General features: G+C 40.5%; 1 protein-coding gene across 1 annotated transcript in view; it reads right to left on the bottom strand.

The window, feature by feature from the left end:
• LOC124545090 (synaptic vesicle 2-related protein) overlaps positions 1–27,471 on the bottom strand; it is a 95,053-nt gene that overhangs the window by 6,918 nt on the left and 60,664 nt on the right. Inside the window, exons 7-11 of the mRNA XM_047123902.1 lie at positions 22,791–22,916; positions 15,942–16,153; positions 7,106–7,293; positions 2,979–3,090; positions 2,661–2,745 (exon numbers count right to left, since the gene is read on the bottom strand). Coding sequence (XP_046979858.1) covers positions 2,661–2,745; positions 2,979–3,090; positions 7,106–7,293; positions 15,942–16,153; positions 22,791–22,916 — 723 coding nt within the window. The remainder of the gene's footprint in view (positions 1–2,660; positions 2,746–2,978; positions 3,091–7,105; positions 7,294–15,941; positions 16,154–22,790; positions 22,917–27,471) is intronic.

Here is a 27,471-nt window from a genome sequence, read left to right as displayed (position 1 = left end):
GACTGTTCATTCCCATTTATACTGCATTCTATAAAAACTGGTGAAAATCTAGCAAGCAATCCAATTCAACACAATGAGACCACAATGCAGATGCAGAACAAACAAAGTGCCCCCTACACACACACACACACACACACACACACACACACACACAAACCCGCGCATGCGTGCGAGGGGGTGGCGATGGAGACAGCGGGGCGAGGGAGAGAGAGCAGTTGGGAGAGTGGGAAGGGGAGAGGGTGGGAGTGGGAGGGGGCGGGAGGGGGAGAGGGCGGGAGTGGGAGGGGGCGGGAGGGGTAGGGGTAGGGGCCGGGAGGGGGAGGGGTAGGGGCCAGGAGGGGGAGGGGTACGGGCCGGGAGGGGGAGGGGTATGGGTCGGGAGGGGGAGGGGTAGGGGCTTGAGGGGGAGGGGCCGGGAGGGGGGGCCGGGAGAGGGAGGGGGCGGGAGGGGGAGAGCGGGAGGGGGTAGAGTGGGAGGGGGTAGAGTGGAAGGGGGGAGAGCGGGAGGGGGGAGAGAGGGAGGGGGGGAGAGAGGGAGGGGGGAGAGAGGGAGGGGGGAGAGAGGGAGGGGGGAGAGAGGGAGGGGGGAGAGAGGGAGGGGGGAGAGAGGGAGGGGGGAGAGGGAGGGGGGAGAGTGGGAGAGCGGGAGGGGGAGAGTGAGTTGGGGAGGGGGAAGGGGAGGGCGGAAGGGGAGGGGAGATGGGGTGGCGGATGCAGAGTGGAGCGGGGGAGGCGGGGAGGGGAGGGGGGAGGCGGCGAGGGGTGGGGAGGGGGAGGCGGGGAGGGGAGGGGGAGGCGGGGAGGGGAGGGGGGAGGCGGGGAGGGGAGAGCCGCGAGGGGAGGGGGAGGGGGGAGCCGCGAGGGGAGGGGGAGGGGGGAGCCGCGAGGGGAGGGGGAGGCGGGGAGTGGAGGGGGTAGGCGGGAGGGTGAGACGGGTTGGGGAGGGGGAGGCGGGTTGGGGAGGGGGAGGCGGGTTGGGGAGGGGGAGGCGGTTTGGGGAGGGGGAGGGGGAGGCGGGTTGGGGAGGGGGAGGAGGAGGCGGGTTGGGGAGGGGGAGGCAGGTTGGGGAGGGGGAGGCAGGTTGGGGAGACGGGGAGGGGTGGGGAGACGGGGAGGGGTGGGGAGACGGGGAGGGGTGGGGAGACGGGGAGGGGTTTGGAGACGGGGAGGGGTTTGGAGACGGGGAGGGGTGGGGAGACGGGGAGGGGTGGGGAGACGGGGAGGGGTGGGGAGACGGGGAGGGGTGCGGAGACGGGGTGGGGTGGGGAGACGGGGAGGGGGGGTGATGGGGAGGTGGAGAGGGGGAGATGGAGAGGGGGAGACAGGGAGTGGAGGGGGAGAGGGGAGCAGGAGTGGGGGAGAGAGAGGGAGGGGAGGGAGAGATAGAGGAGGTGAGAGGGGGTGGTGTGAGGGGGGAGATAGGGGGATAGAGGGAGGGGTGAGAAGGGGGGAGATAGGGGGGAGAGGGGGGAGATAGGGGGAGGGGGGAGATAGGGGGAGAGGGGGGAGTTAGGGGGAGGGGGAGAGGGGGGAGATAGGGGGAGAGAGGGGAGGGAAGGGGAGAGGGTGTGATTGAAAGGGGGAAGGAGAGGGGGTAGGATAGGGTATAGGACAGGAGAGGAGGGAGGGAGGGAGAGAGAGGGGGCGATGGAGACAAGAGGGGGTAGGGGAGGGGGATGGGAGGGGGTGGGGAGGGGAGAGGGGTGGGGAGAGAGGAAGAGAGGGGGGCGAGAGAGAGGGGGAGGGAGAGAGAGGGGGGAGCGAGAGAGAGGGGGGAGCGAGAGAGGGGGAAGTGAAAAAGAGAGAGGGTGGTTAGAAAGAGAGAGGGAGGCGAGAAAGAGAGAGGGGGGCGAGAAAGAGAGAGGGGGGCGAGAAAGAGAGAGGGGGGCGAGAAAGAGAGAGGGGGGCGAGAAAGAGAGAGGGGGGCGAGAAAGAGAGAGGGGGCGAGAGAGTGGAGGGGGCGAGAGAGTGGAGGGGAGAGTGGAGGTGAGAGAGGAGAGGGGGGAAGGAGGGAGGGGGGGGAAGCGAGAGAAAGAGAAAGAGAGAGAGAAAGAGAGAGAGAGAGAGAGAGAAATGAACATTATTCATGACATGTAGTAAATGCCTGTCAATATGTACATTTCTTTAATAAAAATCCAAGCACCATGTTGGAAAAATATTTGAAAATGTTATACTTTACAAGCAAAGGAAGGAAGGATATATGGAGTTAAACAACCTTTTACAATGAGGTCATCAGGGAGGAGCACAAGCTGGACACAGAAAGAATATTGGCTTTGTCCTTTGCAAAGGAATCAGCCCATCATTTGTCTTCCAGCTTGGTAAATCACAGAAAACTTAAATCTGGGTAGCTGGATGTGGATCTGAACTGGTGTTACTGTGCAGTCACATACAGTATCTTAGCCAATGTACCATATGGCTTAGTAGTTGCCAGCATGGAAGTAATTGATAGTTACCTGCATTACAGTATATCCTAATAACGTTTCTTCTAAATCATTAGCCACAATAACTGACAGCTCAGATATGCTTATGTCAACAACATAAACCAATTTTGATTATAAAAATTTAACTATTAAGTGCTGCTGCTTTATATAACATTTACATCCATAAACAATCAACAACATGAAATAATCAATATTGAGGTCTCCTCACATGTTTCTTACCTCTGGTGTATACACATATGCAGCTTGGAACACTCCTGCTATGATGCCTCTTGCCAAAAAGAGGACTGATGTCAGGAAACCTCGGCTGTAATTGGGATGTCACAAAATTTTATAGTCTGCAGGAAAATTTAAGAGACTGTGTACACCATTAATAAGGAAAAAAACATCAAATCTATTACAGAAGTCAAGGTTCAAACCAAAGGTTTCCTGATTTTTTTACATTCAGAGAATGAATTATCTGGACTACACTATGCGATCAGCCAGTAATGAATAAAATAGCAAAAGCATAATATTAGTGACGCTAAAAATATTACTCACTTGCTTGTACAAATAAAGAGGAAGCAAATACAGATGGTGAAAATCACGAACTGCACAGCCATTGTGTTCCTTCGACCAAACCTTTCAATAACAAATATAGTGGCAAATATACCTGAGAAGAAGATAAATGCATCTTTAGATAAAATTTCTAGCTCACATGTAAATCTACATAAGTGTGTGTGTGTGTGTGGGGGGGGGGGGGGGGGAAGGAGAGGGGAGGGTGCGCAAGTGTGGAGGAGGAGGGTGTTTGGAGACATGAGTGGATGCACAACAGAACAACTGAACCGCTATATACAATATTTGTCATAACTAAATGCAAAGACACATTTTGGAATAATATCCAAGTAATCCAAACCTTTGCTATTAAGTGAGTTATTCAATTAAAAACAGTTCTGAGTAATTCAAACCCATGCTATTATGAGAGTTATTCGATTAAAAATAGTCCTTATTACAAATATCTTTAAATGAGTCTTTTCTAAACAGAACACAATGTGTGAACATCCTACGTTAAAGAAAATTTTTTAAATAAATATTATCTTTTGGAACTGTAGCATTGTTAATATAGAGCAAGCACTCTGCATAAATAAAATAGCTGAGTAAGGACACACCAGATATAGCATTTTGTCAAAATTGTGCTGGGTACTGCCTGACCTCAGTTCCTGCTAGACAAGAGGATTTTTTCGATCAGTTTAGCACGGAAATAAGAGCTGTACATTTTGGCAAAGTTTTTTTTAATGCTATACCAGAATAGTTTGTGAATGCTTATAAGGCTTTTGTCTGAAAATGAATAAAATTATGTTTGTTAATATTTAATCAGTGTTAGCTGTTTGAAGAAACATTTTCCCCTTACTGAAGTAACAGGCACTGAGACTAAACTGGTAGGAGTCTTATAAGACAGTAAGGACAATCTTAACTGTGCAGAATTCTTGGCCAAACCTGAAATGAGATATCACACATAAATGGCAGTGAAGTTGAAATAATTTATTCTTTACCCTGTGCAGCCAAAATATTTTATGAAATGCAGCTTTTGGTGTGTTTCTCTCAGTATAACATGACCTAATGTTTCATTTAATTAATTTTTGTTTTGATAAATCTGACTAATCACACTATCAAAATAATGCTGATACTTTACACATAAAAATTCACATTCACAGACTGTGCAGCTAAATGCATATTGGCAGACAGCTGATATATCTAAAATATAAAAATTATCAAGGTCAACTTGTGTTTACAAGTCATATGAATGAAGTTTTTAACACTGAAGTGCCAAAGAAACTGGTATAGGCATGCATATTCAAATACAGAGATATGTAAACAGGCAGATTATGGCACTGCAGTCAGCAATGCCTATATAAGACGAACGTGTGGCACAGTCGTTAGATCAATTACTGCTGCTACAATGGCAGGGCATCAAGATTTAAGCGAGTCTGAACATGGTGTTATATTCAGTGCACGAGGGATTGGACACAGCATCTCTGAGATAGCAATAAAGTGGGGATTTCCCACATGAACATTTCACAAGTAAACTGTGAATATCAGGAATCCAGCAAAACATCAAATCTGCACCATTGGTGGAGCCGGAATAAGATCCCACAAGAACAGGACCAACAACAACTGAAGAGAATTGTTCAACGTGACAGAAGTACAATCCTTCCACAAATTGCTGTAGATTTCAATGTTGGACCACCAACAAGTGTCAGCATGCAAACCATTCAATGAAACATCATCGGTACGGACTTGCGGAGCTGAAAGCCCACTCTAGTACCCTTGATGACTGCATGACACAAAGCTTTACTCCTTGCCTGGCCTCATCAACACTGACATTGGAATGCTGACAACTGGAAACATGTTGCTTGGTTGGGCAAGTCTCGTTTCAAATTGCAGCGAGCGGATAGACATGTAGGGGTATAAAGACAACCTCATGAATCCATGGACCCTGGATGTCAGCAGGAGACTGTTCAAGCAGGTGGAGGCTCTGTAATGGCATGTGGCATGTGCAGTTGGAGTGATATTGGACCCCTGTTACTTCTAGATATGACTGACAGGTGACATGTACGTGAGCATCCTGTCTGATCACATGCTTCCATTCATGTCCATTGTGTGTTCCGATGGACTTGGGCAATTCAAGCAGGACAATGAGGCACACCACACATTCAGAATTGCTACAGGGTGGCTCCAGGAACACTCTTCTGAGTTTAAACACTTCTGCTGGCCACCAAAGTCCCCAGACATGAACATTACTGAGCATATATGTAATGCCTTGCAGTGTGCTGTTCAGAAGAGATCTCCAACTCCTCGTACTCTTACAGATTTATGGACAGCCCTGCAGGCCTCATGGTGTCAATTCCCTCCAACACTACTTCAGACATTAGTCAAGTCCATCCCATGTCATGTTGCAGGACTTCTGTGTGCTCGCAGGGTCCCTACACAGTATTAGGCAGGTGTACCAGTTTCTTTGGCTCTTCAGTGTAGTATGAACGATATCCAGAAAGTAAAGTTGTAAGGCCTACAGCTCTACCATGGAATTAAGTTTCCCACAGTTAGTACCATGTTTGTGTATGGTAGCAACACTGAAACAAATACTTATGCTGATGGTGATGCTTATTGTGGTGCCAGTTAAAGATAAGTGCTCTCATTCCGTATCCCACTAAGTGTGAAGTGTGTGCTGTGATACACTAGCTGAATGCCAAGGGTATAAACATGGCTTTGAATTATTGCAAAGTCATATCGTTGTATGAAGAGGTGGTTATGTGACAGCGTCATGTGACAAACGTGTATGGATTTTCACTTTCACAAGAACAGAAATTCATGATGAAGAGAGAAGTGAATGCCTGTATGTGGTGACTGATTAACTGGTGCAAAATCTTGAAGAGCATATTTCTTCTGATTGCCATGTAACCATTGATGACCTATACAAACTGTATCTGAAGTTTCTTGAACCATTGTTCATGAAAATTTGAGCGATCGACTAAGATATTGCAAGTTGTGTACAGTGGGTTCTGAAGATGCTTAATGCAGATCACAAAATCAACAGAGTCAAAGCTACAGGAGTTTCTTAATCATTTTGCGAGTGATGGGGAGATTTTTCTTGATTTCACAATGACAGAGGACGAGACATGAGTTTACCATTCACGCCCCACAAGACAAGTGACAACCAATGCAGTGGCGTCACACTCATTCCCCTTCATCAAAAAAATTCAAATCTCAGTAATCAGATCAAGAAGTTATGGCAACCATTTTCTGGGGCAGTAAAGGGGTTCTGCTTGTCGAATTCTTGCCTAGAGGAGAAACAACTGACTATGTACAATAATGTGAGGAACTCAAGAAACTCCTGTGAGGCCCTCAACATACATCACAGAACCATAAAGAACAAGCACTATGGAACGCTGACGAAGGGAGTCTTCCTCCTTAACGAAAGTGCTAGGCCACATTTCGCTTGAGTAATGCACGACTTGATGACCTCACTTTGTAGGAATCTTTTACAACAACCCCTCTTATCAAAGTACTGACTTTGTGCCTAGTGACCACCATTTATTTCCTAAATTGAAGGAATATGTATACGGAAAGAACATTTCTAATGATGGGGCAGTGAAAATCGAAGTAGAGAAGCAGTTCAAGGAGTTAGCAGGAGACATCTACAATGCAGGTATTAAAAAACTCATCCCATGACTGACAAAATGCACTGAAGTAAATAATGATTATGTGGCACAATGATTTAATATCTATGCCATTGTTCCTGAATGTTTCATTGAAATATTTGTGTTTGTACAGTGTCTGAACATGGCTACTTCATGTACCACATTCATTCCCACCTCTTCTTGCCCCATCTGTGTATACAGCACAGGAGAAATGATGTTGCTCTCACTTGTATCATCTCTACCTCCATTAATTCTAATTGGTAAAGGTCCCAGACTGACAAGTAGCAATCAAGATTGAACTGAATGAACACTAATAAATGAATTTTTTTTTTTTTTTACAATAAATTCAATCTGTGAAAACAACAAATTTAATTTATGGAAGTGTACTTTTAAAATATATGTGCACACAAGTCTAAGGTCAACGTGTTACTTGCTAACAGAGCAACCTATACTTTTGATTTTCCTCCCTATTTTAATGAGTAAACAAACCTGGGAACTCTGCAAGTGTAGTCCAGAGAAGATCCATGTAATCAGTGGCAGCAAGTTCACGACAGTCAGCACTACAAGTGTCAACTGGACGAAGGACAGTTGCTGCAAGTGAACAGGTACCATCTGCAGCTTCAAAAAGTTCTGTTGTCATGAGGACGACGCCATAGTAGCAGAAGGCACATGCAGTCCTGACAAAGAGAATAATATAAATGATCACACAGTGTTTCCCACACAGATTAAAATATGCCATTATTAGGACTCTCTGCAAGAAGCGTGACTTCACAGATGTCAATAACTGTCTGGTAGTCTATCCCCTTATGTCATTTTCAGAAAGTTTTTAAAAAGTCTTAGTTGTTAACAGAAGGGTTTGGAGGGAGCTGAGAAAGCAATCTACTTCCAGCATAATGACTGACAGAGAGAGAAAAGTCTGTGGGCAGAATAAGCTCCCCCTCCCTCATGCAATGGTAGTAATACACATGTGGTTTGCATTTTACACTGAGCATGAGCACTGAAGTAGAAGTGGCACATTGTACAAGCACTATTCTTAAATTAACCACTCACTTCTCTCCCCCCCCCCCCCCCAACCTTCTTTTTTTTTTTTTTTTTTTTTAGAAGAAGAAGAAGAAAATGTATATACAATCTGCACTTACATGTTGACATTACTTCTCCACAGTCACCACCACCTTATCCCAAACATCTGTTGTACTGTGGCACTGACTTAAACATCACTTGTGCTTTGGCCAGTTGCTGACGCTGTTGTTGAACTTATGGCTGGTCATGAGGTGCTGAGCAGACAGCCAGGCCTTTATTTTAGGGAAAAAGATGAAAGTTACTTGGTGCCAAGCCCAGACTATTGGGAAAATGTTTAAAAATCTCCTGGCAAAAAGTAGAGTTTTTCCTTCATTGTCCACCTAAGTAGCATAGCGGTAGCGTTACCGCCTACCACACAGAGGGCCTGGGTTTGATTCCTGGCAAGGGACTCGGTGTTGTGTGACTTTCACCATCATTTTCATCATCATTGACTTGCACGCCGTCAATGTGGCATCACGTAAAAAGGACTGGCAATACAGCGGCCAAACTCCCCCGAATGGGGCCTCCCGGCCAACAATGCCATATGATCATTTCATTTTTCCCTTCGTTCAGTTCACAGTATAGTGCTACACACTGTCATGAAGGAGTGTGTTCCTTTGATAATCATGCCATGTTTCTTTTGGAGTGCCATTTGAGACTGGAAAGAGTCTCACAATAAATGTACAAAGTCGCAGTATTCTCATGAGTTACTCTCATGAAATTGTTGTCAAAATTCCTCTGTGATCTCAAAAAACTGTAATCATCATTTTACAGTCTGACAGATCTGCATGAATTTTTGGGCTTATTGGGAAAATGAGTGTGACTCCACTATTTGGACCATTCCTTAGTTTCAGAATTTACATATTGCACCCATGACTTGTCCCCAGTCATGATACTGTTCAGGAATTCCTCTTCATCTTCAAGGTAGTGCAGAAGGAATGTCAAGAATGAACATATTCTCTCAGTTTTGTTCACATCAATTTGACTTTTTGGTACCAACAGTGCACAACTTACAGTAACCTAATTACTGTGTGACTGTGTTAAGGAGGGTTGACATTGAAATCTGAGGCATATCTTCCAGAAGACTGGAAACTGTAAACCGACATCTTTCACACATAACTTTGTCAATATGTTGAACAAGTCCATCAGTCACACTTTAATGTCTTCCTCAACCACTTTGCACATCTGTGCAACCGGCCTTGAATTTTCTGTAACACCATCACTCACATCACCACTCACATCACCACTCACATCACCATCCCAATACACACAACGGAATAAATGGTGACCCTCGGCAGAAATGACTCATTCTGCTTGCATACATACCTCATTACCGATGGATGATGCAGTCCATTTAAACTGCTTGCTGCTTACACATTAATGAACACAACAGAGCTGACAGATGCATTGTGATCTTCAAAGACTTCTTTTTCAAACAAAAAAGCACCATGACAAAGCATTTGCTTAATTTTAATAGCCAATCAGAGGTTAATTTATGAATAACCATCATAGTAAGCAAATCATCTCTTAGGAGTTGTCAAAGCAGTATTTCTGATTGACCCACAACAGCTTGGCACTAATTTTGAAATAAATTACAGTCATAGCACTGTGTTCATTGCATATGGTTGCTATAATGCTACACACACTATTGTTATGACAGTATCTGTGATACTGACAGTGGCTACAAACAAAATAATAGTGTCCTGAAGTCTTAAAAATTCTACCTGTTTAGAGACAGAGAGCCCAAAGAATTAAAAAAGAAGGCACAGCAAAATCTACTTAAAGTAACCTTGTATCTCTGGAATTACGGGACTTTAAGCCAATTTCAGTTTAAATTTCAGGGAGGCCTCAACTGTGACAGCTATGAGAGGTGGTAATAAAGTTTTAGTTATCATCTCAAAAAGAAAAGAAAGAAAAAAAGTTACATAACCATTCTTAATGTGTTTTCAAGTATACATCTGCGATCATGGTACAAACAGTTCCTTGAACAACAATATCACCATGCTGATACAGGAGCCAAAAGAAAATAGTGCCGCCCATCTCTACGTGATCACTTGGCTGTGTCATTTCCTTTTGCTTCCTATAAGGACACACTACTGTGCCACTGGGATTTCAGTTTGTACCATGACTGCAGACATACACCTGCAAACAAACAAAAATTACTAAGGTAACTTTATCTTTTCAGGATTTTAATTCAAACTTTATGATACATTCAATAAATAATTAATAAAATTTTTGAATGCTGAAATATCACCTGTTGGGATATTCCAGAAATTTTTGAAAAAATAAATTGTTCCATCAATCATAACATTGTATCAGACATGTTATAAATTTGGTAATAGAAAGTCATTGGTGAAATATAAATAATTTAAGAACACACCCTTTTAAGAGAGAGAGAGAGAGAGAGAGAGAGAGAGAGAGAGAGAGAGAGAGAGAGAGAGAGCACAACAAAGGATTTATCTGAATGGGAGGGAAATCTGTAGCTGTGATGTACATGTAAAGGCAAACAAATGATTACAGCTTCAGAACAATTGGATGATTTATTCAAGAGAATGGGTGTCACACATTGAGCAGGTCAATAATGCGTTGATCCTCCCCTGGCCCTTACCCAAGCAGTATTTGGATTGGAATTGATTGACAGAGTTATTTGATGTCCTCCTGTGGGATATCAAGACAAATTCTGTGCACTTGACATGTTAGATCATTAAGATCGCAGCTGGTTGGAGGGTCCTGCTCATAACATTCCAAATGTTCTCAACTGGCCCAAGGTATAATTTGGAAATCATGAAGACAAGCAGTATAAACTCTTGCCGTGTACAGGTGAGCACTACCTTATTGAAATGTAAGCCCAGGACAGCTTGCCATGAAGGGTAACAAAACGGGGCATAGAATGTCATCAACATATCACAGCGCTGCAATGGTGCCGCGGCTGACTACCAACAATGTCCCACTATGAAAGGAATCCAACTGGCTTCTTTGAGCGCGACTCCGCATTCTTTCTCAAATACTGCCATCTGTGTGTAATTGTTCCCATGCCTATCTGCGAGGCATAGTATCTGTCCAACTGAATACAGCTAATGAAATTCACAAGGTCTTCATGCCCTGGTACTGGTGTGTCGTGTCCCATTTACTATCCTTGGCAATCACATGGTGAAATTGCTCTACAGCTTCACACATTCATCCACTGGCAGCCAAAGTTTACAATTTTGCATTTCCTGTCCATGCCCATACCAATATCATATTTGTGAACAATTTGTGTAGCTCCTTTGTGGTGCATGTGCACACAGGATAGAAAGGTGAATTCATTCTGGACACAGAGAGGGAGAGTAGTGTATAGAGCAAAATGATGTGAAGGAGCAGTCAAAATGAACTCACTAGTGCCACAGTCCTCCCTCCCAGCTGTTAGAAACTCATCCCCGACTCTCACTCCTGTTCCTTTCTATTCTTGTCCACTCCACCTGAAACAGACCCCCCCCCCCCCCCCCCAACCCTAGTCTGGCCGCAGATACAAGTTTTGTTGTCAGTTTCAACAATAAATTCATACAGTACTGTTGCAGTCTGTAACTCTGAAAGACAGACTCATCTGAAAGTTAGCAACATTCTCAGTCTTGTTTAAACATCTATTGATAATTCAGTGTCTCAATTACTCCCCGAGTTGTTACCTTTATGATTTATATCAGAGAGTTTGCACTTTTACAGGATACACAGGTTATGTCTTGTTCGGTTCCCATTTAAAATATAGGATATCAGAAAGTTACACTATTCTCTTCAAATACTTCATCTAGAGCTTGCATGGGAATAAATTACAAAGGACTTTTAAGGTTTCATTACGGACTTGTAAACAGTCTTGCTCTGAGTTAATACAGTAGTCCACAATATTTTGCTTGAATCAGGCGGTAGACTCCTCCTCCGTCCCACTGACAGAGGGTGCAGGACAAGTAAGAAAGCACAAAAACAGCACATAAAATAGCAGATTATATTTATGGAAAATTATTTATTAGTTCTGCATAAAATTCAAACTCTAAAATAACACTGGACATTCAGTTTTACTGCAAAAATCACTCCATTTTTGAACAACCCTTGCAATACTAGAAGAGTGGGGAGGTTTATTTTATGCTCACCGTTTGAAAGTATCGTAATCTAGTTAAGTTTCTTTACATTTTACTATTTTGAAAAAAATATATATTTATTATTTTCAATGATTTCTTCTACCAGATTTCATATGTGTTTTAAATTTTTCAGTTGAACTTCACCCAAAAATTTAAGTCTCACTAGTAGATGTAACTTTCTTCACTGTATATATAAAAAACAAAGATGCTGTAACTTACCAAACAAGAGAGCGCTGGTATGTTGATAGACTCAATAAAAAAACACACAAACAAATTTCAAGCTTTCGCAACCCAAGGTTGCTTCATCAGGAAAGAGGGAAGGAGAGGGAAAGGCGAAAGAATGTGGATTTTAAGGGAGAGGGTAAGGAGCCATTCCAATCCCGGGAGCGGAAAGACTTACCTTAGGAGGAAAAAAGGACAGGTATACACTCGCACACACACACACACACACACACACACACACACACACACACACACATATCCATCCTCACACATACAGACACAGGCAGACATATGTAAATGCATAGAGGTTGGGCAGAGATGTCAGTTGAGGTGGAAGTACAGAGGCAAAGATGTTGCTGAATGACAGGTGTTGTACGAGGGGCGGCAACTTGAAATTAGCAGAGGTTGAGGCCTGGTGGGTAACGGGAAGAGAGAATATATTGAAGGGCAAGTTCCCATCTCCGGAGTTCTGATAGGTTGGTGTCATGGGAAGTATCCAGGTAACCCGGACGGTGTAACACTGTGCCAAGATGTGCTGGCCGTGTACCAAGGCATGTTTAGCCACAGGGTGATCCTCATTACCAACAAACACTGTCTGCCTGTGTCCATTCATGCGAATGGACAGTTCATTGCTGGTCATTCCCACATAGAAGGCTTCACAGTGCAGGCATGTCAGTTGGTAAATCACGTGGGTGCTTTCACACGTGGCTCTGCCTTTGATTGTGTACACCTTCCGGGTTACAGGACTGGAGTAGGTGGTGATGGGAGGGTGCATGGGACAGGTTTTACACCGGGGGTGGTTTCGAGGGTAGGAACCAGAGGGTAGGGAAGGTGGTTTGGGGATTTCATAGGGATGAACCAAGAGGTTACGAAGGTCAGATGGACGGTGGAAAGACACTGTTGGTAGAGTGGGGAGGATTTCATGAAGGGTGGATCTCATTTCAGGGCAGGATTTGAAGGAGTAGTATCCCTGCTGGAGAGCCACATTCAGAGTCTGATCCAGTCCCGGAAAGAGGTTGGGCAGAGATGTCAGTCAGGGCAGAAGAACAGAGGCAAAGATGATGTTGAATGGAGCACTTCCTTTCTCGCCGATCACCTGCTACCCTACCTAAAACCTCTTTCCTCATTACCTTCGCCAGCTTCACCCTAGCCCACAACTTCTTCACTTTTGAAGGTCAGACATACAAACAATTAAAGGGAACAGCTATGGGTACCAGGATGGCCCCCCTCGTATGCCAACCTATTTATGGGTTGCTTAGAGGAAGCCTTCTTGGTTACCCAAGCCTGCCAACCCAAAGTTTGGTACAGATTTATTGATGACATCTTCATGATCTGGACTCACAGTAAAGAAGAACTCCAGAATTTCCTCTCCAACCTCAACTCCTTTGGTTCCATCAGATTCACCTGGTCCTACTCCAAATCCCATGCCACTTTCCTCGACGTTGACCTCCATCTGTCCAATGGCCAGCTTCACGCAGCCGTCCACATCAAACCACTAACTACCTACATTATGACAGCTGCCACCCATTCCATATCAAACGGTCCCTTCCCTACAGCTTAGGTCTTCATGGCAAACAAATCTGCTCCAGTCCTGAATCCCTGAACCATTACACCAATAACCTGAATACAGCTTTCGCATCCCGCAACTACCCTCCCGACCTGGTACACTTCCTCATCCCCTCCAACCCAGAACTTCGCACAGAAGAATCCCAAAAGTGTCCCACTTGTGACAGGATACTTTCCGGGACTGGACCAGACTCTGAATATGGCTATTCAGCAGGGATACGACTTCCTCAAATCCTGCCCTGAAATGAGAGTTCACCCTTCATGAAATCCTCCCCACTCCACCAAGAGTTTCTTTCCGCCGTCCACCTAACCTTCGTAACCTCTTGGTTCATCCCTATGAAATCCCCAAACCACCTTCCCTACCCTCTGGCTCCTACTCCTGTAACCGACCCCGGTGCACCCTCCCACCACCACCTACTCCAGTCCTGTAACCCGGAACGTGTACACGATCAAAGGCAGAGCCACGTGTGAAAGCACCCACGTGATTTACCAACTGACATGCCTGCACTGTGAAGCCTTCTATGTGGGAATGACCAGCAACAAACTGTCCATTTGCATGAATGGACACAGGCAGACAGTGTTTGTTGGTAATGTGGATCACCTTGTGGCTAAACATGCCTTGGTGCACGGCCAGAACATCTTGGCACAGTGTTACACCATCCGGGTTATCTGGATACTTCCCACTGACACCAACCTATCAGAACTCCGGAGATGGGAACTTGCCCTTCAATATATTCTCTCTTCCCGTTACCCACCAGGCCTCAACCTCCGCTAATTTTAAGTTGCCGCCCCTCGTACCTCACCTGTCATTCAACAACATCTTTGCCTCTGTACTTCCGCCTCGACTGACATCTCTGCCCAACCTCTATGCATTTACTTGTGTGTGTGTGTGTGTGTGTGTGTGTGTGTGTGTGTGTGTGTGTGCGCGCGCGCGCGCAGCGCACGCGTATATATACCTGTCCTTTTCTCCTCCTAAGGTAAGTCTTTCCGCTCCCGTGATTGGAATGACTCCTTACCCTCTCCCTTAAAACCCACATCCTTTCGTCTTTCCCTCTTTCCTGATGAAGTAACCTTGGGTTGCTAAAGCTTGAAATTTGTTTGTGTGTTTTTATTGTGTCTATCAACATACCAGTGCTCTCTCGTTTGGTAAGTTACACCATTTTTGTTTTTTATATATATTTTTCCCACATGGACTGTTTCCCTCTATTATATTTCTTCACTGTATGTTGCATTCAATATTTCCAGGTCCAGGGATTAAACTTACACATTAATATTTCTTTAAAAAGTATGTTGAGAGTAGAAGTCAACAACAATGAATGAAATTTGCATTTTTAAATTTTTTGTGGTGGTTATAAAGTCAGTAGTCTACATGTACTCAAAGGTATTTTCAGGTTCTGGATGCTACTTACACATCAGTACCTCTTTAAAATGCATGTTAATATAATTCAGTAACAATTTATGAACTCTTCTTTCAGTGGACATGAAGTATAAAATACCCCCCCCCAGTAATGTGCATTAGGAAAAATGTCTAGGTATCGCAAATTTTCATGCAGAACACCAGTAAGAAGTAAGACACATCGCAGGAACTTCTAACTTCTTGGGTGAACATGCTGATAAAGAATTAAACTCATAAAGACACACAGGTTTCACCATAAGAAAAATTGTAAATTTTGGGACCAGTGAAATTAGGAAGTTAGTGGATTTTATACTTTCTCTCACTCATCTCCTACAGCGTATTATTTGAGTCTGGTTGTTCACTTCATCAAAAATATCCACTATGCCAAATAAAGAAATCATTTGCTTGTGATGTTCACACTGTGCTTCTGTGAGGTATGTGTTTAAGCAGTTGGCAAAATCAAATACAGCCTACATTTATTCCCAGACTGTACTCTCATGAATTAACTTTGCATAAAAAGCAGTGACATACACAGCCACAAAACTTTTCAATAACCAGCCTACAGAAATAAATATCCTACTAACAGAGAGCAGTAGAAGCATTTTCTTAAAGGTGGAATAAAGTTGTTTCTCAATTGAAGACAAAGTTTCCAAAAAATCACTCAATCATCTTTAACAGTATTTTATTTGTAATTTCCTGTCTAGATTGCATTATATATGACACAGTGACAATTTGTTTCTTCTCGACAACTCCTACTACTATATTGTACAAGACTTACTTAACAGAAACAGCTAACCAATTTTGAAACCTGCAAACTGCCAGCAAGTAGCCATAAATATAATTTCTAAAAAGTGTGTGTAAATTTTCATCATTTATTGTGAATTTTGTCTATAAAACTAAACACACAGTAATAATATACTCTTTTCTTTGAGGCATCTCTTCCTTAGAGCTAAATCTATTACAGAATACTCACCAGATCAGCCAAAGCAGCAATGATGTCCTCCTGAGCTCTGGCAACAGGAGATCAGTAACACGACCACGCTTGGTAGCCGACGACGCCGATTCCACCACCAGACGTCCTGGCAATTCGGGTCGACCATTTTCGTGTGCAATTTGCTGCAGTGTGGCCAGGGCCACTTCAGGTTTGCCACTTGCAACGTGATACCTGGCACTTTCTGGCAGCCACTTTAACAGAGAAATTTTAATGCTGCAGTGGCTCTGGTCGGGAGATGTGTTCAAAGTTTCAAGGAGAGTAGTTTGTTAGACATGTCAGAGCATTTGTTGGAGGTAATTCAAATCTAAAATTAGCAACAGGTTCCAAGTTTTACAGGTTCTGATAAGTACAGAAGTACAAGTACAGGAGTTGAAATTTTATTTAGCTTGCAAGTTAACATTCATATCAACATTTTTCCAGAATGAAACATGCATGCACATGCTTCTATGTCATTTCTCACCTCACAGGAGGAAACAAATTAATGCTTGACATCGTTCATCAACAGCCAAGATCACTATTTTTTATTTCATTATCAGCAAATCTAAGATGCCATCACCAGATCTGTACAGAATATAGATTGTAAATTACAATCATAATAACATCAGATACAAAACGGCGGGGTAAATATTTTCACACAATGGGTTTATGCAACATATTTTATGCATATGCATCTCAGTACATGTCCATCATAAGTATAATATATCACATCAAGTTGAGACATGTCATTCCAGTAACACGCAGAAAGTGATGCATCTGCAAGTCAATAAAAAAAACCAAGATTTACATAAAATATCATACATATTGCACCAAATACACAAGCCCGTCTTCATAAAAAAAATATTTTCCTAAAAATTTTTTATAAAAATGTTTAAAACTGAATTCCTTATAAGATTATAATAGAATTGATTGTATATCAACTGTACTACCGATTGTCTTTATAGTTAAATAATTATAAGACAAGTACAATGCATAAAGTACATCACAACTGAATAAACTTATAGAAGATCACTCTGAGTCTGTGTGGTACAAGCACAGACAATGCATGAAGTACATGTCCCACTTATTACCTACATTATGACATATTCTTCGTACATTGTGTCTGAACACTATCATCTAGACTTAAAGTGATCTCTAAACTTGTCCAATGGTGATATATTTTCCACACTATACTCGCCTTGTAACTATTTGACTACAAATGCAGTAGTAGTGCAGAAAATTTTAGGAAAAAATATTTAGAAAATAAGGAATTTTGCTACTGCAATAAACTCTGGTTTGGATTTCTTGTGTTATATTATTACATACTAAAAGTTACATACTGCATTTTTTAACTCCTTGAATGTATCTTCTTCCTTAGCTTTACAGTTTATGATCGATTTCTGTATATTTACTACTACAGTGCCACCTGCTGGTAGTTCATAACATTGTTGTTTTTACATAAATCTTGTTTCATTACTGACATGCCAATGCATTAATTCCTGCGTGTTACTGCAAAGACTTGTCACTACTTAACACGACATACTGTACATAAGATAGAGATGTACTGAGGATGTGGTTGCAGAAGGTATGTTCTGTAAAGCTAGTTCGTGAAAATATATACCCCGTCTTACTGTAGCCTATCTGTCCTGATTATAATTTAGTTTGCGATCTTTATGGTTTACAGATCTCATGATGGCAACTTAGATTTGCCAAAACTGCCTACCAATAAAATCATAGTTGGTGTTCTTCGCTATTGAAGTTTTTACTTCTATTTTTCACAAAAAATTAATGTTACTGAAACAGTTTTTCCAACGACATTAATACATCTAGCAGCATGTGATATCAATGTAATAGTCCCACAAGGGTTGAGTTGAATGGTCCATTAGCTGACTACATTTGATGAAGTATAAATATCTGAAAACAAGATAATGACAATGGCAGAAGGTGGTTTGATCAACATAATAGAACAATGGCACAAGTAGACATCTGAACTGAATAATTGTACAAATGACTTGATAAATACTGAAATCAATGGATTTTTCTTCTCTTTCTGTAGTTAAAGTGGAGCCTGGGCTAGCCTCAGTGCTTGGAAAGTGAGACAGATAAATCCACTACCTCCATGATCGTTGTCATGATTCCACAGTGAAGCTCAGATTGTCATTCACAAAAACAATGTTTTGTCTTCTGTTTCTGGCTATTTAGTGCCAGGTGTCCCACATGCCATTCTGTAGCAGACCCTAGCAGAGTCCATTGTTAAATATTCTTCTTGGGTTGCTGAGTGACCTTCCACAAGAACAAAATCAAGCAGATATAGAAAAATCTGCTTTTCAATGGTCACATGTTTCAGTTCTTTTGTATTTCACTGAATTCAGGACTGTAGCATATATAAATACTCTCTCCTAATGAAATGAAAATTTTTCTTGAAACTTTTCGGTAACATTCAAGGACATTAAGTAAGTCATTACCAAGTATTGCATGTCTTACATTTATACAGGATATTGATACAGTATCTATTGTTTGAGTAGCACCCCACACATCTAGACCCAATTTTTATTATTATTAATAATAATAATATTCATATGGTTTACATGGTCATTTTACATTCTTATATAAATGGTAAAATATATGTAAAATTACAAAGCAAGACTAATATAATATAAAAAATTAACACTCTAAAATTTCTAACTGAATAACTAGATTACTTAAATAGTAAACAGATCTTGGTGTCACCAAATGCAGTTCACTGAGCTCACCGGGAAATTTTTGTAATACTCTTCAATTTGATGTCATGTAGTTAGCAAAGTGACCCCACAGTCCCACAATAGGGGCTCCTAGATCCCCTGTATGGAATCAATTTAGAGATGTGTATAGGTTCCTGGGGATCCTGTAGGATCTGTAATAAGGTGAGAATTTGCTGGAGGAAACTTTTGCCAAACCTCTCTCTAGACTTGGCACACATCAAATATAAGAAGGTCATCTTGCATTGGCCAAGGTGATTTTATGGACTGAAGTCTTCTGGCACATATATTCTGTAGCTGGTTCTACAGAAGTGAGTTCTGATAAGTCATACACTTTTGGACCTCTCACTGTTGCTGCTCCTTGTCTCACTCATGGTGGTGCAATATTACATAATGTGGGAAACCACAGAAGCAGTTTCGATTTAGCAGTACCACTAAGTTGCTGTTGACTTTAATTGACATGACGTAGGGGGCAAATCACAGCTGCAAATGTTTGAAAATGTGTTCTGCCAATATTGAAAGAAAGGTCAAGAAAGCATTTGCACATGACATGATATGAATTTTAGGCACACTTTACAATTATTACATTTCATCTCTAAGTAATTTCATGTGCTGCATAAACTGAAACAAAAACAGTGTCAAAATATTTCAAGGCTGAAATGTGCAAAAAATGGAAACGATAATTTTGTCAGACCTATGAAAAATGGGCAGAAGTTGATTGCAGGCCAGAAGCCACAAGTTTTCATCCCAAAATTAAATGCAGTGGTTTGTATACATTTTAGTAAGCACAAACAAATTTACTGAAACAAAATTTGATGTGTAAAAAGCACTTAATAATATTACTTATTATATTCTTGTTCATTTTTTATTCTAATACACATTTAAACAACACAACGTTAGAGTTTGTTCATTCACCCCTCAGTAAATGAGTAGATAACTTCAAATGAAAATACTGTTCCCTCATTGACGAATACAAAAATGAACACAAAGGAGAGAGCGTTTACATCGAACTGGTACAAAAGTTAACTGGCAGCAATATATCAAGTATTCTGAACTAAAAATAACCTAATTACAGGCAGGTGTGCAACACACAAACCAGGATTCTATTACAGATTCTACTGTGTCAGAATAATGTCAAACAAAAAGAGTTATTGAAGTCAAATAATTTTATGAAAGAAGATTACAGTGCCTTGAGCACGAACTTATATAGTACAGTGTTGCATGGGGAACGCGAAACAAAAATGGTAATACCGAAAGTAGATAGAGAAATTAAAGAATTGGAACTAAAATATATAAAAAGAAATCCAGGCTCTCAAAATGTCACTTTGTAAATTTTTCAATTTTGAAACTGTTTTATGCATACACGATTAATAATACCGCTCTCACTGTTGCGTCATTTTCAGTTCGTGCTGAATGTGCTTCACACTCTTCTCCTAACGAATATTGTCATTTGCTTCAGGCCCCTCCTCATCTGATGCACTGACTGCTATATTGTACTGTGCAAGTCAAATACTGTAGCTATAGTACCTTCCATGCAATGTAGTTAGACTCTATATCTTAAAGAACTCAGCATTTGGCATATTAACAAACACTGCCAAAGCAAAAGAAGCGGCAAGAGGAAAAAAAATAACTATATACATGAACTGATGTGTGGTACTGAACCTGTTATCTTCTGGATTGTGATCCAGGACACATCCACTGAGCTACTGTCTGATAACTACAGTGCAACTTACATACGCATACTACTAGCCTTTTTCATCAAGGTGCCTGCAGATAGCATGGCACTTATTTTGTCATTAAAAATTTAATGCGAATTGAGTAGTTACTGCTATTTGAGCCTAGAGATCATTTTTGTAAGAGGTGTTCAAATGTTATTGGCTGCTTTCAAACTTCAAGCACTTGACTTTCCACTGCAAATATTTTGAATTTCCCACATTTAAACTGCCAGTAAGTATCTATATAATATTTTAATCGCATCAATTATGAGCCATCTCTCAGAAATGTTATGAGATCTGTTATCTGCATTCATTACTTGCATAACCATTAATTTCTTAACATAATCTTACATACCTAATGAAATATTTTGAGCTTCAGCAGTGTGAGGGTGGCATATTCAAATATTTACTCAATATTTTTTATGTTAATAAAAACTTCTTTATTGTTTACCTCTTTCTAACTTGTGCAAGGTCAAAACAAAAGCACTGTTTTGCATTGCCACTAGCTTGTGAATTGACAATTGAAGTTGAACCTTACTTGGTCCACGAAATTTCGCAAGTCAAAGCTAATCCTACTTCATGGCGACATAATTTGAGATTTACATTTATGCAATAGTGATTTCATGTTCTGCATGTAATTTTCTGTGTTAATCTAAGTCCAACTGTTGTATGCGGTCAGCCCTCAGATATTTATCTTCCAAGGAAGCTGTATATCTTAGATTTGCTTGTGAATCTCAGCTACCACGATGGGTTCTCTGTGAAAATAGTTTCCAGATAATTAAATTCTGCGATTCTTTTGTAGGATCCTTTCATCCTCTACCAGTGGCTGTACCCCTACCCATGCTTAATCCATGTCAATGATAAAATGCTCTATTTTTGGTTCATTTATAAAAAGATCAATCCTCCTTGCTGTTCTCTCCACAACCTCACTCATTTATTCCAATTCTTCCCCAGATTGGGCAAGAAAGCTGTCTTATTTACATATACTGGCTGAGAGTTTTTCTAATCTCCAACTTTAATTGCTTCATAGATCTCAAACTGGGGTATACCAAATAAAGAAGCAAACTAAATTAATTTTTCTGTCTTTTTCAATAACAAATTTATTACCAAAAATGCCAGTGTTAGGGTAAAAATTTAAAGCACTTTACAATGGCAAAATTGTAGTCCCAACATTTACTATGCAGAAAAGTTATGGATACATTCCTTATCACATTAATTATTTAAACTCTCACAAAGTACGCCAATGTTCTACAAACGGGAGAAGTGCAAGTACGACTTGCACTCTGAAGGTTCCACATAGACCTTAGTATTTCAACTTGATACGTCTACCCACTCCAGAGAAAAAGGGACAATGGACAGCAGCAGCAAAGTGATACTATAAGTGTTCTGTTTTTATCAATTGAGATACGGAGCCCCAAAAAAACAGCACACAAATGGTTTTGGCCAGATAGACACTTCGACAAAATTATTCCTGTAATACTTCCCTGGATCAATATGTTGCATTTATGTGTCTATTAGTTCAGAATGCCCAATTTCATTCTGGTTCACACATTATCTTCCATACGGGCTTCTAATGGCTTTTTTGCACTTCATTATGAACTTGGCTTTTTTGCGCTTCATTAGGAGCTTAAAACAGTTTTAATACCTTTTCTCACAGTAAATTTATGTTACTTTTGTCACGTTACTCCATGTACGTATCTTACCCAGGGCCACTGTCTTATATCTGCCTAGTTCCTTTTGGGAGGCATATTTTTTCTTTGACAACATAGATACCCAAGGCAACAAGTATGTTATAACAACAACAGTCTTCATAAACACACAATAATCTCACCTCTTATTTATTTCTTTATCCAGTCATAGGCAATCAATACTGTATGGATGTTGTCCAAATGCACATATAAATTTTATGTGAAATCATAAGAACCCCACCCTTTGCATGTATCTGTTTTTCCTGCTTCCACTCGTCTTTCAAAAGTGAAATTCTTAAACGACTACAAGCATACAAGTATTAACTTCTTAGGAACAATAAGGCTTTCCGTCACTAGTTCTTTATAGACCTACAGCTACAGTTGTTCAGTTGCCACAACTGTTGAGGGTAAAAAGCAGTCACTACATGAGGAAGACTTCATATTCATTCTTATGGTAAACTAAGTTAACATGGAATGACCTGAAGGGTGACTGACTTCCAGCAGCTGCACTGTCAACTGTTACCATATTTTTGATTCAAAGAGCTATGTCATTTACCATTACAGCTTCTGAATTTTTAATTCTGACAACTTCACAGCGTTTGGTGGATCTCTATTCATTACACATAGGTAATAAATGGGATGGATGAAAAATTATTACTGCTTGTAAAAACCAAGTGTAGAAAATAAAATGTGAGATTAATTTGTACATACTGGAGTCACACAGGCGAACACTATGACGGGAACTGCAGATAGAGCCAGCAGCCAACGCCAACCAAGTGTTGGCATCACCAGCAGGGCCAAGACAACCTCCAGGCAGGCACCTAATGCCCAGAAACACTGAAAGCATGGAATATAAGATATGTAACGGAAGAATGAAAAAGTTCCATAAAATCTCACAAAAGAAAAAGAAAGGCATGTGTTGATAATGAAAGCTTTATACATAAAATAGGGGTGGAAAAATGTCCAGATCAAACAGATTTAAAATCAAATATATTTGTGGCTTGTGGATTTTACAGACACTCACTCACAATTGTACCAGGACTTTCTAGTTGACAAAGTTATTTCTCACTCTTTCATTTTAAAAGTTTAAATTATTCAAATCTATTTTTGATGGTTCCATAAGGAATGCACATTAGGTCATCATTCATTGTGTCACTCGTGTTCCTTGAATCTCTTTATAGAGGAAAATTTTCAGGAATATGAAACAAGGAAATGCAGCTGTTAGTTAATTTAATGCAGTTTCTATCAATGAATGTCTAAGAACTACTTGTGCCTCCTCAAACTAAGAATGAAACATGAATGCTGCTATATTTAAATGGTCAAGTGTTTTAAATGTCTGCTGTGTACATCCTATTGCTAGCTTAATACTTACATGACCACACTGATATTTATCACAGAACAGTAGCTAGCACTGTATCACAAGAACAGGTAACTTAACAATGAACACTGCTACGTTTCATGCAGATAAATTTTCAGTCTTTAAATCTAAAAGTTGGGCTAATTTGCAGGAATGATCAATCAGGTATGTTTCAATTTTGTTTTTGTTTTGAATTTATATGTACTCTTTTTTCTTTGTGATTAATGGGAATGCCATATATTTGTCTGCTGTCTCAGCCACAGCTACCATTTATGTAGCAAGATGGCTTTGCTATTTCCTCCTACAGGTAGAGGAATGTGGCATGTGGCTGGTGCTTCACGATCCAGCCACACAACAGAGTGTTGCAGATTGCCACACTGTCTCACAAATGCAAGTACGTGCAGTCTGTGACAATCACTGCAGTACTGAGAGCGCCACATTCACTGTATGCAGCTAGTACTAGCTTCCATCTGCAAGCCACATGATGCAAGACACTTTCCCGGACAGTCTTTATAGCACACAACCCAGAAGCTTGCCAGCCAGTGCAAGTCGCAGCCTGGATATAGATGTTTGACATCAGAAGTGCCATGAGTATATTTCACTGAATGCAGCATGTGACTTCAGACCCTTGGACATCGTCAGCGCAGCCTAAACTGACTGCATCTACGGCTCAAGAACTGTATTGTATTAGTGATTTTCTCTCAGTAGATCACAATGACCACTATGTTGCCTTCACCAGAAAGCTGTTTCTGTTGCTCATATTATTGTGTACTTCTCCGTAGTAATAAAGTTCGGCTTTTATTGGCTACCTGAGCACCTTTCTCTGCTTAAGCTTGCATCTCCTACAATGAGATACTTTAGAGAGCTTGCTGAAGATCTTAGCAGTAGAATACAGAACCCTGCACCAAACTACACATGGATGCTAAGTATAGATAGAAATTAAATTTCTGTCACATGTTGTTCAATAAAACTGATTTTTACTGTCAGTAACAGGTACATGTTTACTAACAAGTAAGTGTGCTGTTTCCAAAATCTTTGGAAAGGCTTGCAAAGTGTGTAACTATTTACTTCCTACAAATTCATAGGTGCTCATTTTTTAGGAATCGATACTTTCCTGCATTGCCACACTTGTTATATAAGACAACACAGTGAAAGTAAGCAATGTAAGTCAGCACTAAACATTTATTTTCAAGTACAAAATTATGTCGAAATGCGCTTTGATTTTAGTTTATCTGTGTTTTGATTACATGTCTGTTACCAGTTACACCCAAAAATTTTCAAGGTGTATCGTTTAGCATAATGTCTACTTCTACTACCAGTATGTGACTTTTGTGGGTCTGAAATCACACATGAGTCTTTCTGCTGTGAACCAGATGTAGACACGGTCACCTGTCATCAGTTTTATGTTCACGGCAGAGTTTGCATCTTTTATTGTTATACTGTTGTTGGTAAATTAAAATGTGTAATGACAAATATACAGATATAGTGACAAAATACAACCCGGAAAAAAAAGTCATGTATATAATATCATAGATTTCACTATAACAACATAAAATATCATGTCTGGCAGAAGTCAGATGTACTACTTAACATGCAAAACTAAATGACAAACATAAATAGACAAGAACAAAAATGAATTTTCATACCTAATGCACAAATGACCACCATATGTGTATGAAGTGTGCATGCTTATATGAACGTGTGTGTGTGTGTGTGTGTGTGTGTGTGTGTGTGTGTATGTGTTTTCTGAAGAAGTTTTGGGCCAAAAGCTAAATATGTAACAGTCTTTTCGTTGTGCCTTATCTGCAACTCAAGATGTCATCTTTACATTGTTGAACTTCTAATGATTGATGCGTCTATGCTCAAAATGGTTCAGTTCTAAGATACAACTGCAAGTTCAAATATTTTTCATGTATGCTGTGTAGGGATCAGATTGAATTCTTATATTCTAGTGTAAAGGCACATAGGAGATTACCAGAGAAGATCCTATAATTCATCTGAACACTTTGACTCAGAGATTAAAAAGAATAAAATTTTACAAGTGGTACAGCCATTTTCATGAAGGACATGAAAACATTAAAGATAACAAGCTCTGAACACCTCAACACATCATCAATTGACGAAATCATGGAAAAAGTGAATAACAATTGTAGAAGTCACTGATTATGTTCACTTATCAATGGGCTTCAAAATGATATTTTTTCAGATGTTCTGGATATGAAACATGACAATTAAACTTGTTCCAAAATTGTTGAATTTCGAACAAAAACGGCATTGAATGTAAGTTGCTCACAAGTCTCTAGATGAAGTCAACAACAATGCTGAATAAATTAAACATGTTGTAACAGTTGATGAAACAGGAATTTATGGATCTGATGTTGAAATTGAGGCTCAGTCATCACAGTGGAAGCATTCTGGTTCACTAAGAGCAAATAAAGCTCAATAAGGCAGTCTAATGTGAAAGCTATGCGCAATGTGTTCTTAAATGTTACTAGCATAGTATACCATGAGTTCTTGCCACAAGGTTGATCAACCAACACACACACACACACACACACACACACACACACACACACACACACACCTAAAATTGTGGTGAAACAATTCATGGCTTTTGCACCATGATAATGTACCTGTTTGCTATTCACAAAAATAAAGAAAACCTTAACCTTATGTCAGGTGCAGTTGATCAAACATATATGTAAAAATTTTCTGTAATTATTTCTGAACAATAGAGAGCAAACACTTCTTTTCACTCTTAATTTCCCTTCTCTGACCCGTTTTGACTGTTGTGTTCTTCAGTATCAGGGTGAATGACATTTGTCGAGACATGTTGATTGTTCAATTTGTTACAATGTGTCCATTGTCATTTCATTTTAACAGAACATTTATTTGGTTAATGACATGACTTTGAAAGCAATATGAAGCTACTTCAGAATGTAAAATGCATTTTTTTTGGTATCATTTAACTGTTCCTTACAGCTGTCTGAATATCAAGTATCAAATTGATATACTGCATCTGATTGCATTATTTTAGGTGAGTTAACTTGATCATGGCAGGCTACAGTAAGACATATAGTCTCCTCAACACAAAACATGTTGAGCAAATCTGAAAGCTGTTTGAAGAGCATAATAATGAAGTTCACTAGGATTACGAAGACCTGAGTGGAAACAGGTTGTGATGATTAAGTTCAATTGGAAGATTCAGAAACAACTGAAGCCAAGAGTGAAGATGATGAAGTCACTGAGGAAGCCACCATAATTATATAGGAAGGAACGGTGAGACAAAATGAAATGAAGTTCCACTATCACAGAATGTACATTACTGGATCTACAATGTTATCTGAAATGTTCTATATGTACAGTGAAAGCAGCATGAATGCCTTTAAAATACTGGGCTTGCCTCACATATGACAAAATTTTGTCCACTACAATTCTGCTTACAGTACAGTATACTGGAAGCGTCAAAGCTTCAATTCAGTGTGTTAGACACAGAAAACCAGTCTCATGTTTTTAGCTGGTCTTAACAAAAGTAACAGAAACAGCTTGGAGGATCGGTCGGAAACTAATGGGGATGGTATTGAAAAACTTTGTCTCATAAGCAACCTACAACATTTCAAATTCATCATATGGTGAAGTATATTTGACAATTGTGCAATTTGCAATGATATGAGACAGACAAAACAACAGTAATTCATTTTTATATTTGTACAGAACTGTGAGAAACCCTGTACAAGGTTACTACAAATGACTGAAGCCATTTCACATATTTGCTGTTGCTATGTTATTTGATGTACTGACACATGTCTTTGCACACACAAAGAAAAACTGATTTTTTAACATATGTGCCCCTACTGATTCTGCAGATGATATGCTGATAACCAAATTCTCCCAACATATAGCACAGCATGGCCCTGTCAATCTGTTCAAAAGCTCTGCTGATACGAGCTCGCAGTTCTGGCAGTTTTGTTGGTACTGGAAATGAAAACACTATCATTCACATAACTCCAAACAATAACATAGGGTTAGTTTAGG

This window comes from Schistocerca americana, chromosome 8, assembly GCF_021461395.2.
Source record: "Schistocerca americana isolate TAMUIC-IGC-003095 chromosome 8, iqSchAmer2.1, whole genome shotgun sequence".
NCBI classification, from domain to species: domain Eukaryota; kingdom Metazoa; phylum Arthropoda; class Insecta; order Orthoptera; family Acrididae; genus Schistocerca; species Schistocerca americana.
This window is presented reverse-complemented; position numbering and strand designations above follow the sequence as displayed.